The sequence below is a fragment of the Macadamia integrifolia genome, unplaced genomic scaffold (assembly GCF_013358625.1).
Source record: "Macadamia integrifolia cultivar HAES 741 unplaced genomic scaffold, SCU_Mint_v3 scaffold2576, whole genome shotgun sequence".
In the NCBI taxonomy this organism is placed as follows: domain Eukaryota; kingdom Viridiplantae; phylum Streptophyta; class Magnoliopsida; order Proteales; family Proteaceae; genus Macadamia; species Macadamia integrifolia.
In genome coordinates, this window is record NW_024868808.1 from 37,352 (window position 1) to 48,502 (window position 11,151).

An 11,151-nucleotide genomic window follows, 5' to 3' on the forward strand; every position below is an offset into this window, starting at 1 on the left:
TTCCTCCATTTCTTTGGCACCACCACGTAAGTCATGTGCCGAATTTCGGGTCTTTACGCAACCAAATGACCCAACGGATTCCCTTCTTTTCTATTTTATTTTATTTTTCTTGTTTATCTGGGTACTCTTTCTTTGTATTTTCAAGTGCTCAAATTTTATTTTATTTTTTTCTAAACGATCAAAATTAGACTCAAACTTAGCATATAAGTAAGATAAGATGTCCTTTTCTTTTGATAAAATGTGGTCCCTAACCTGCCAGATGGTAGAATATGACACCAGTATTGAATTTGACTAATCCCATTGTTTTAAGACATGTTCAACTGAAAGATCAGTTAAATGAGGTGTCATTTTGGAAAGCCCTATTTTTTGGTGTGCCCAAATCTCGCCCTTATCACTTCAAAGCTTAATTAAAGGTAGCAGGTCATCACAAGCGTCCAAAACTATTATTTTCACAGCTTTTAGGATCCTAACAGAGGAGCCCAACTGTCTATATACTTAAAATAACTGTCATCTGAATCTAACAGTAAGATCAAATTATTAAATAATTTATAAATTTTCATTAAATATATACCATAAAAATAAAGTATTTGAAACAGAAAGAACCACTAAAAATGGATAAGAGTGGACAGGAGATATGTACAAGGACCAAAAAAGGCGCATAGTTGAGTAAGAACAGTTAACACATACCCGTTATTACAGCAACAGAGACTTGTTTTGGATTTGTATAAAAGGGAGTTGGAATCAAAAATCAAACATCTCAAGAAGATCTTAAGCTAAGTTCATCTTAGCGATAGATCTTTTTGAAGTTCAGAAGCCAAAGACTTGACAGGTTTGTTGCAAGATGGCGGGAGGAGCTATGGTATCCACTGGGCCCATCAAGAATTATTCCGGAGGGATGACGGCCTTCGTGTTCGTCACCTGTTTTGTGGCCGCCTCCGGTGGTCTTATTTTCGGATATGATATTGGGATTTCAGGTAATGGGTTTATTAGACTAATCAAGAAGTAGTACTGTTAATTTGCATGAGATCCCATCTTTCATGAGGTATCAAGTTATAAATCAATGATGCATTACTCGCTCTGATTCATGGGCCGGACATTGCTTGAGCTGTGGTATTCAATATAGGGAGGATAACTTCTCTCCCCATGTAGGGAGCAGATTATTTTAATACTATTAATGAGTTTATTTGGATTCTCAATGAGTTTGGAGCCTTTCATGAAATCCCACCTTCCATGGGTATCAAATCATTAGTGAATGACGCATTGATTGCTCTAAGTCATGGTCCTGATATTGCTTGAACTTTGGGATTCAATATAGGGAAGTTAACTTTTTTCCCAATGTAGGGAGCTGATTATTTTAATAATATGAATGAGTTTATTTGCATTCTCGATGAGTTTAGATTCTCTTATGAGATCTCACCATCTATGGGTATCAACCAACATTGTAAATTGCATTCTTAACGAGTTTGGATCTTCTCATGAGATCCCACCATTCATGAGTATCAAACCAAGAATCAATGATAGATGCATTAATTGCTCTGAGTTGTCGTCTAGTGGGATTCGATATGGGAAGGGTAACTCTTCTCCCCACATGGGGAGATGATTATTTTTATAATATTCCTAATTATTAACATGCTTTTTTTTTATTGGTTTTCTGATTTGGTCTCAGGGGGAGTGACTTCCATGAATGAATTTCTTGAGAAATTCTTCCCCTCAGTGTACAAGAAGATGAGTGCAGAAACAAATAAAAGTAGTCAGTATTGCAAATTCGACAGTCAACTACTGACCACCTTCACATCTTCACTCTATATTGCTGCACTGGTAGCTTCCTTCTTTGCGTCGGCAATAACTAGAGTCTTTGGCCGGAAACTCTCAATGTTGATAGGAGGGACCGTGTTTCTTGTAGGTGCAATCATCAATGGTCTTGCTAGCAATGTGGCAATGCTTATCATTGGTCGGTTACTACTTGGTGTGGGTGTTGGTTTCGGCAATCAGGTAGGTTAAATGATCATTGAATATTGAATTAACTGGGAGTGTTTGAATAACACCTCTATCCATGTATTTAAAACTTGACATATTGCCTTTGTCATAATAAAATAAAATAAAAATTAATAATAAGAGAGAAGAATAATAGAATTTTCAAAAATAAATTAAAAGTGACATAGCATTATCTCATTATAAAAAGATTTCATTTTTATACATATTTTTCGAGTACACATATGGAATAACACTAATACCCTAGTCAAGGAAAAAACACTTGTCATACTAAAAGTACAAAAAGAAACACTTTCCCCCCTTAGTTGTTCAAAGAAATGCACTTCCCCCCTAGTTTTTTCCTGTTTCTTTCTCTTTGTTTTCTTCCCCTACCACTCGAGTGGCTTTTTTTTCTTTTTTTTTTTATCGTATCCCCCATTTCCTTGCTTTTGTTTCTTCACCATCCTGGGTCTTGGGTTCGTTTGGCCCTGTTCTTAGGGCTTGGTTTTGTACCTCCTAGTGGGCTGGCTTTCTTCGCTTAGGGTGTTTTCCCTTGTCTAGACATTTTGGCTTTGTCTGTCCTTAATATATTCTCCGATTTGAATTGGATTGCAGTCTGTGCCTGTTTATCTTTCTGAAATGGCACCATCAAAACTAAGAGGAGCACTCAACATGGGCTTCCAATTGGCCATTACAATTGGTATTTTGGTTGCAAATCTTGTTAACTACGGTACAAGCCAGATGAAACAAAATGGGTGGAGATGGTCTTTGGCTATCGCAGCAGTTCCCGCAGTTATAATGACCGCCGGCTCTCTTTTATTGCCTGACACCCCAAACTCCCTACTTGAAAGAGGCCATATGGAGAAGGCGAAATCGATGTTGGAGAAGATTCGTGGCACCTCCGATGTCGACGATGAGTTCCAAGACCTTATGGATGCAACTGAACACTCAAAGAAGGTTGAGCACCCATGGAAAAACATCCTGCAGCGTAGATACAGGCCTCAGCTCATCTTGACCATTCTCATTCCCTTCTTCCAACAGTTCACTGGTATCAATGTCATTATGTTCTACGCACCTGTTCTCTTCAAGACATTGGGCTTTGGCGACAATGCCTCCCTCATGTCTGCTGTCATCACCGGCCTTGTCAATGTGTTCGCAACCTTGGTATCCATTTTCACCGTCGATAAGTATGGCCGAAGGTTCTTGTTTCTCGAAGGTGGTGTTCAGATGATTGTCTGTCAGGTATACATATCTAAACATTGAGTTCACAATCTAATACCCCATGAACAATGAGATCCCTTACTCACATATATATTCATACACTTTGAACTTATTTATATGAGTGTCTTTGTGGGTGGACAGATTATTGTTGGAGTGGTCATTGGATTGAAGTTTGGGGTCAGTGGTGATGGAACACTGAGCCAGGGATATGCTAATCTAGTCCTTGTCATGATATGCCTTTACGTGGCGGCTTTCGCGTGGTCATGGGGTCCATTGGGATGGCTAGTTCCCAGTGAGATCTTCCCACTTGAGATCAGATCAGCAGGTCAAGCTATCAATGTATCTGTTAACATGTTTTTCACCTTTGTTATAGCTCAGCTCTTCCTTACCTTGCTTTGCCACATGAAGTTTGGTCTCTTCTTCTTCTTCGCCGCATGGGAGATTATAATGACAATCTTCATCTACTTCTTCATGCCGGAGACTAAGAACGTACCAATAGAAGAGATAAGCAGAGTATGGAAGCAACACTGGTTCTGGGGTAAGTATATCCCAGACGAGGCTATCACCGGCGGCATCCAACTCCCAGGGAAGACTGTTTGACTGAATAGACAAAATAGGAAGACGACCAAGAGGACTAGGGAGGCGTTTTAGGAAACGTTCCTTCTTCTTCTAATATTCAATGTCTATTCTAACACAAGAGAAGAAATTGTTTTCTAAAGGCAGAAAATATTGTACACTTTCCTTCCTATCAGCATGTATTAATAATTATTTTCATAATTCAAAATGCACCGCGTATTCTATGTTAATGTTTTTCCATTGCTAATCTAAGTATTTATCGAAAAGGTAACAAAAATCTAAGTACAATTCCTATGGGAAAAAGTTCCCTAAGATGTGAGTGTACTGATGATACGAGTTTAAACATTTAGAAATTTTCAAATACAGGAAAAAAAAATAATATATACAAAAATTGAGGAATTATTATCTAAATGCATGCATCCAAAATTCGAAGCAACTATACAAGCTAAGAAGAATTAAGTTGGTGCTTGGTATGTGAACTAATCTTTTTGGCTCACATTTCTGCTCGACTATACCCTCCCCCCTTTCATGTTCAGTTGTAAATCATATGGAATTCTCCCTTCCCTATGCTGAAGAAGTTAATTTCTTGTGTGTGTCCACGTATAGACACAGGCCGCACGAAAAGACTATACTGCCCCCTACCTTATGTGTTGAAGATGTATCCGAGTAGCCTTTCATTGGTCTACGCACTGACAGAGTGGTCAGGCAAGTGGGTAGCGTTATCTTGCCTTTTTTTTTATCTAAAAAGTTAGTCGTTATATCGTGATTATAATAGTACCCAATTGGATAATCGTGTTTTTTTTTTTTTTTCCTTTTTCTTACCCCCCCCCCAAAAAAATATAATTTTAATTTTAATTGTCTCCAAGGATTATAATCAATGGATCTTTTTTTATTATTATTTAGAATGGAAACTACGGTAAAAAAAAAAAATAGAGAAGCTAGTTGGTCATCCATTTTTTCTTTATTAATCTCAATTACTTGTGGCTTTAATGAACCATATGTCACACCCCACCCCACATAGGTTACCGACAATGTGACTAGGATGCTGAGCGCTATCCCACAAGACTGCTAGGATCTCTGAAGCAGTACCTTACCCTCACAATTTATAACAAGAACCAATCTAAAATAAGGTGCAATGGAATAAGAATATATATATATATATATAAACAAATTTCAAGTACTCAGGAGGACTAAAAGTGATACTATAATGATATAACAAGCATATCTCCAATTAAATACAAGATATATACAGTAAAGTATCCAAGATAATAACATCCAAAAATACACAAAATGATGATGGGTAGCATTAATCTCAACTCATGGTGCAATATGAGCATAGTTGCTACATGCACAATCTGCTTCTTCAGCTCCAGTGTCCACCAGTCACCACCGTAATTAGCCATGGACAAGTAAGTATCGCTACTCATTGGTAACATGATATCTATATCAACATCTAAAAGCAAAATGCATGTGGTATGAGCTCCAACTAGTTCAATGAGAGATGGAGTACATTCATGGAAGCAAACACAAATATTCATGTGTGGTGTGAGCCCAACTAGCTCAGTGAGGGATATGGTTCATACAAGCAAACACAAATAATCCATGATGTGTAAATGATGTAGTCCATTGTATTATTATCCACCTAGAAAACAACAAAGTCTAGTATAATGCTACTGAAACACATTAGGTAGTATCCCTAGTCCCAAAAATCACATATTAATCACCCAAAGATAAAAACCCTAGTTGCGATTAAAATTCTGTCAGCCCCGGAATATTCCCTTGGTCACCCAAAAACCTTAGTAACCCCATTTTGGCATCCACGGTACCAAAATCATACATCAGTCACATCGGATTAGTTTTTCCTATGGTATTATTTGCATTGTACCGCAGAAGTGGCTTCCTAAAAAGTCTCATTGAACCTATGACAGTGGGTTATCCAACACTTCACCCCTTGCTGGCACGGGGTCATAGCATAGGGTAGTTATTCCTAACCGCAATAATCAACATGTTCTTTCATAATGATACAATTAGTATGGCTAATGTGCTACCAAAATTATCATTGGCCACCCCGCATCTATGTCCAAGCCTAGTTCTAGCATACATGTAATTAGTATGGTGTACACAATAACAGAATCATACATCGACCCCACCACAACCAATTTCCAGGTCTTACTCTAATGCACACACAATGCATGATGAATACAACAACGTGGCGATCATAGTATCAAAATTTCCCTTGGCCACCCCGGATCCCACCAGTTCACAACAACATTCACATCAATAGTTTCACATACAAACATTTGATATAATTCAAAATAAAGAATACATGAAATTATAAATTTAAAGCAAATGTATGATATGGCATTCATCATTTTCATAGCTTAAAACACTCCAAAATAAGTTAGACCATCACTCACCATGTCGATTTATTAGGTGAATAATTTCCCAAAGAAGAATGCCTGAAATACCCCCTCTAGGCCTCACTGAAAAGTGATTGTCTATATCCCAATTACAAGCATAATAGGTGTCAAAAAGTATCTTAAAGAGTCCCTAGAAGGTCCCTTAACAATCTCCAAAACTTCCTTAAGGACAGTTCAATAGGGTACATTGGTAGATTTCACAGGTAGATGTTTGATCTATTGGTGGGTCCTATAAGTGACATAAACAGAGACCAATTTATAGATATACATCTAAGAAATGCGGTAGATGTCACTAGTAGAAATCACTGGTCTATAGATCTATTGATGGGTTCTACTGATGGCCTACACAGAGGCTCATTTCTATTAGGCCCATCCACCAATGGATGTTCACTGGTAGACGTTTTAGCTATCTATGGTACTACCGATGACAACCTAGAGTGTGATATTCACTTCGGGGTTGAACCACCTCAGGTCTGATGGTTGTGCTTGGTTTCATGGTGTTTGTAGAGGGTCTTCCCATCTTTCATTTAAGTCCAGCTGATCATTTATTCACCGGGCCAATCAAGAGTTGCACCGAATCTTAAACCGAAACCATAAACCCAATATTGAGCTAAAAATATTCTTGGAGCCTGGGAAACACTTTTGGAGCTCAGGAAGGGGTATGAAATAGTGCAATCCACACTATCCTGGCTATCCAAAGTCATCATGGTTGATGTGTACCCCACCAACCTAGCAAAACCAAGAAATCCAACCCACCAAAACCCAAAAGTGGAGAGGAAAAGGGTTACCTTTAGAAGTTTCGACAACAGCCGGAGAGGGTGACCGAGCCTCCTTTCCCTTCATCTTCTTCCTCTTCTTCTTCTTCTTTTTTCTCCTTCTTTCTCTCCCTCTCCCACATTTTTAGGGCTAAGATAAATGAGGGCATGTTGTCATGGTGCTTCTCCCATCATTATTACCTTTGTGAGTTAATTAAAAAATGAGATTTGACATCATACCAATTGTGTTGGTTGAGACTATGCTTGGTCTGGATTGGCTGATTTATGGAGAACTCCATCCTTGGGGAATCTTTTATGGGAAATCCTTACTTGCTTCAGGTAATCCATTTTTTCACATTATTGTTGTGATTGTACTCATGCTTCGGTGTTTGTCGAACTAATGTTTTACACTGTTTAACATAGATTTGTCTCATTGGATGCCTGGCTTTGGTGACCCTCTTGTTAACACACATTTTCGCACATCTTTGTACGAGTCTCGTGTCACTATTGAAGATGTCTACACATTTGATGACTGGGTTGCATTGTTTAAGAATGTGTGTTACCGGGAAGTCCGCTGGTTGTTGGAGGACAAGACGGTGATAAGTTCAGGTGGTTATACCTATGTAAGGATGTTGGGGCTGACCGACACCTCGTTCTACTTTCCTAGTAGAATCATAAGTCAAAAAAATTGTCTCATGCAATCTATTCCCAAGGATCCAATGGAGCTTCTCCTTCTTGATTTCTGACTCTGCGACAACGTTTCATATTGCCAAGGCTTGTCATAAATGTGTGTTTTTTTTACTAATGGTGAGTTTACATCATTCATTTGTATCACTCACAAGTATTCGTAGTGGTTCCTTGCTTTTGAAAGACCATTAACAGAGATGCCTCGCCTGAGGGACACTATTGTTAGGAAAAGTGTTTGGAAGAGGATGTCATATGAAGAACCTAGTTCTAAGAAGCAAAAGATTGACGAATTTGATATAGCCCTTCCAGGATTGACAAAATGTGGTGTCTACAAGGTGTATCGAGTACGGAGAGTTGTGTGCTTCTGTCAAAATAGGTCTCTTATATCACCATCTTCGGACACACACAATGTTCCCTTATATTTGAAGATTCGCTCATCAATCATGAGTAAAACTCCTACCCTTTTGCTTTACTTTCTTAATGGCACGCCCTGCCTTCTCTAGGAAAGGTATGTGGCACTGGGCACCTTACTATATCCAGTCAACCTGATTCTCTAGGATTACAAGCTAGGGATTCCACAACCATAACACCACAGGAACTAAATCATGTACATAGTAAGTTCCACATACATATATATTCCAGTGTCCACTACATGACAAGGTATACATTTTACAAGTCAAAAAGTGTTTCGTAATTCATGTCCAAAATGTTCGCATATTGATCAGATCATCATAGTATACACTACACCATAATATATATTACACAACGGAATACTGACAAAAAAAATTAATTTTGGTGATATGTTTCATAACACTCAATGAGTCAGCCTCCAAAGGCACAGTCATCACACCCACAGTCGGGTCCATGCTTTGTCTCATTCTCTAGAATATTGGCCAAAAGGTCCAAGGCCACTCCCATAAGATCAACACCGGTAGTCGGAAAAATACTGGTCTCGTCATCTAAAAGAGAGTGAATAAAATGGGGAGAACATGCTTAGTGAGGGGGTCAGAGTAGGCAAGTAGACACAATACAAATGATGTAATACATGATCCACACCTTATATGATGGTAATGGATTTATTTAATTACACTACTTTCTAGTCCATTACTAAGTCTGTAAAAATGGTCTAGTGCTACGCAACATAGGTGGTATCCACTTTCCCATTACGTCGGGCTCTAGAGATACAAGCTAGTTGTAGGTAGGAGTTAGCGAGTCCCAGAAGGAACCTCAGTCCCCCGACTAACCCCTAGGTTAATAACCCTAGCAGTCAAGTGCACAGTACATCATACCCTGCTGCAATCAGTCTCTAGGTACAGTTTGTCTTACCTCAAAAGTGTATTGCTAATCAGGCAACCACGTAAAGGGATTAGTCAATACCTCACCCCCTACTGATAAGGGGTTGTCGCACTCAAGATATGATATATCCTATCCCACAAACCTTCTATAGGATGCCTTTCAACCATTAACCATTCACACATTCACAGTAAATTCCGGGCACACACACATGTCCCGACTTACCTGATTCACCTTTGCTTTTCTCAGTTCTGCAGTATTTCGGTGCATCATTCCACAAAACCAGTAATAATAATATAATGCAACACACCAAAATTCATGGTGATAGGTATAAATCAAAATAAAGAAACACTCTGAAAATAAACTCCACACCCACTCACCTTGTTTCCCGAATCACCTGTGCGATAGATTCTTGAATTAGATTTAACGTCCTTGCCGGTGATTTAGGTTCCTAATTACACAGTATGTACATATATCTATAAATAAATGACTCTACTGCCTCGACCTATCTATTTTAACTTAAAACCCTAATATTCAGGTCTTGATTGGATCTCCAATATATAGTCCCCTTTTTACTGCCTTTCTGCTATAAGGCCAATTCATTAAAGAGACCACATCAGTATTCTTTTTGGGTGGTGTGATCCCGACCATGGCCCTTTTCCTCAATAGGGGCTATTTCCACTAAAAACGATCTCAACAAGTCCCATTCATGCACAGGAGGTTTATTGTCCATCACAACAGCGTATCTATATTCAGGAACCCCCACTGGCAAGTCATCCTGGTAGCCACCGGCCAGCCTCTCGTACCTGTCGGTTCCCCTTTTCTACAGAATTTGATGCTGCCAAGGCTGAGACAGTGTACTGTAAACCCAAAATTTGGGTCACTACTAAGCCTAATTGGTCTGCCTTTGATTAGGAAACCTTGTAGCCTAAGTGGACAACACACTGACCCACTTCTGAGGTTTTATTAGCTAAACCTACGTTGATACTTTCAATTATGTAGAAAATTCCAGAATTAAACCCAGATTCTATTCGTTCTGCGGAATTAATCTATCTGCCTTAAATTTTCCATTTAATTAGGACTGTAGTAGTCATAATTCTACCATTAAAACTACCTTCTCCCATCAATAGTTCAGTAGTTGCTTTATGAGAAGAGATACTGATCATCACATCAAAAAATCCAACTCTAAACCAAATTAAAATTTTGCTTTTGTTCTATTGCAAAATTTAAATTATACTCAGTCTTAATTCAACATCAATTTGTATAAATTTCACCCAATTTCTGAAAGTCCTTTATTCTAGGTTTACAGAGATGGATTTCATGCATCTAGGTCTCAGAACCCTTCCCAAAATTGGGATTTCTTCTACTGGGCAATTAATTGATTCAAATGGACCTGATTACAATCCCTAGCTATTTATTTAGATGAAATTTACCGATTTCTTCTACTGTACGGGGTAGCAACACTTACCTGGGTGCAGTACTAGTCCAAGAGCTACCTGAGATGCAACAGCTCCCTCTCTAATTCCTCTTCTTCCCTTCTCTCCTTCTCTTTTCTTCTTCTTCTTCTTCTCCTTTCCTTCTTCTTCTCCTTATTGTGCTTAAACAGCAAATTTCGATTAAGGGTGAGGTATTCTGTCCTTAAGCCATATTTATAGTGCAGCCAAAACAGGCTTCAGGGACTGTTTTGCTAGAACCTTTATAATAACCTATTTCTTTGACCATTAATAATTTTTCATGTATATTCTTGCCCACTAAGGTCAAATACTCATTACAATCCCAAAATAGGCTTCTATCCATATGGAAGTATGGGGGATAGTGGAACAGAGGGGTGGGCCCCACTTGACAACTGTCAATTTTTTTTTTGGCAACTCCACCAGCCAACAGGTTGGGACCTGCCGATTGCTGCCATCTAGCCCAATTTTGGGTATGTTCTCCTATCTGAGGTACATAGTTCAGTCTGGATTGGTATAGTACCTTTGTGCCCATGTTTTTTAATGAATTCTCCAGTGATGCTGGCATGCTGGGCATCAATAGGTAGGGTCATCTCCCTCATCCAAGCATTCTACCACTGCTAACCATTCCAATGCAAGTTTTTTTCCTCTGTATTTTTTTCTGGACATAGAGAAGGTGTTAGATTAAATCAGGGTGTTACACTTAATGCTACTTTCTGAATTCTGCAATCCTTCATCTGTGGTCTGGGCTATAGTGATCCTATCCATAAGGGTAGG

At 38.8% G+C, this 11,151-nt stretch overlaps 1 protein-coding gene and 1 long non-coding RNA gene across 2 annotated transcripts; one reads left to right on the top strand and one right to left on the bottom strand.

Annotated features, from left to right (window-relative positions):
- Window positions 1-746: 746 nt before the first annotated feature.
- Window positions 747-3,998, top strand: LOC122066774 (sugar transport protein 10-like). Its single transcript, XM_042630608.1, has 4 exons — window positions 747-974; window positions 1,667-1,992; window positions 2,587-3,213; window positions 3,334-3,998. Exons 1-4 carry the CDS (start codon window positions 842-844, stop codon window positions 3,790-3,792), a joined length of 1,545 nt encoding a protein of 514 aa, XP_042486542.1. The 5' UTR covers window positions 747-841; the 3' UTR covers window positions 3,793-3,998.
- Window positions 3,999-8,238: 4,240 nt separating this feature from the next.
- Window positions 8,239-10,672, bottom strand: LOC122066775. Its single transcript, XR_006136466.1, has 2 exons — window positions 10,392-10,672; window positions 8,239-8,589 (listed from the first exon to the last, which is right to left on the bottom strand). It is a non-coding gene; the product is annotated as an uncharacterized LOC122066775 (long non-coding RNA).
- Window positions 10,673-11,151: the final 479 nt, after the last annotated feature.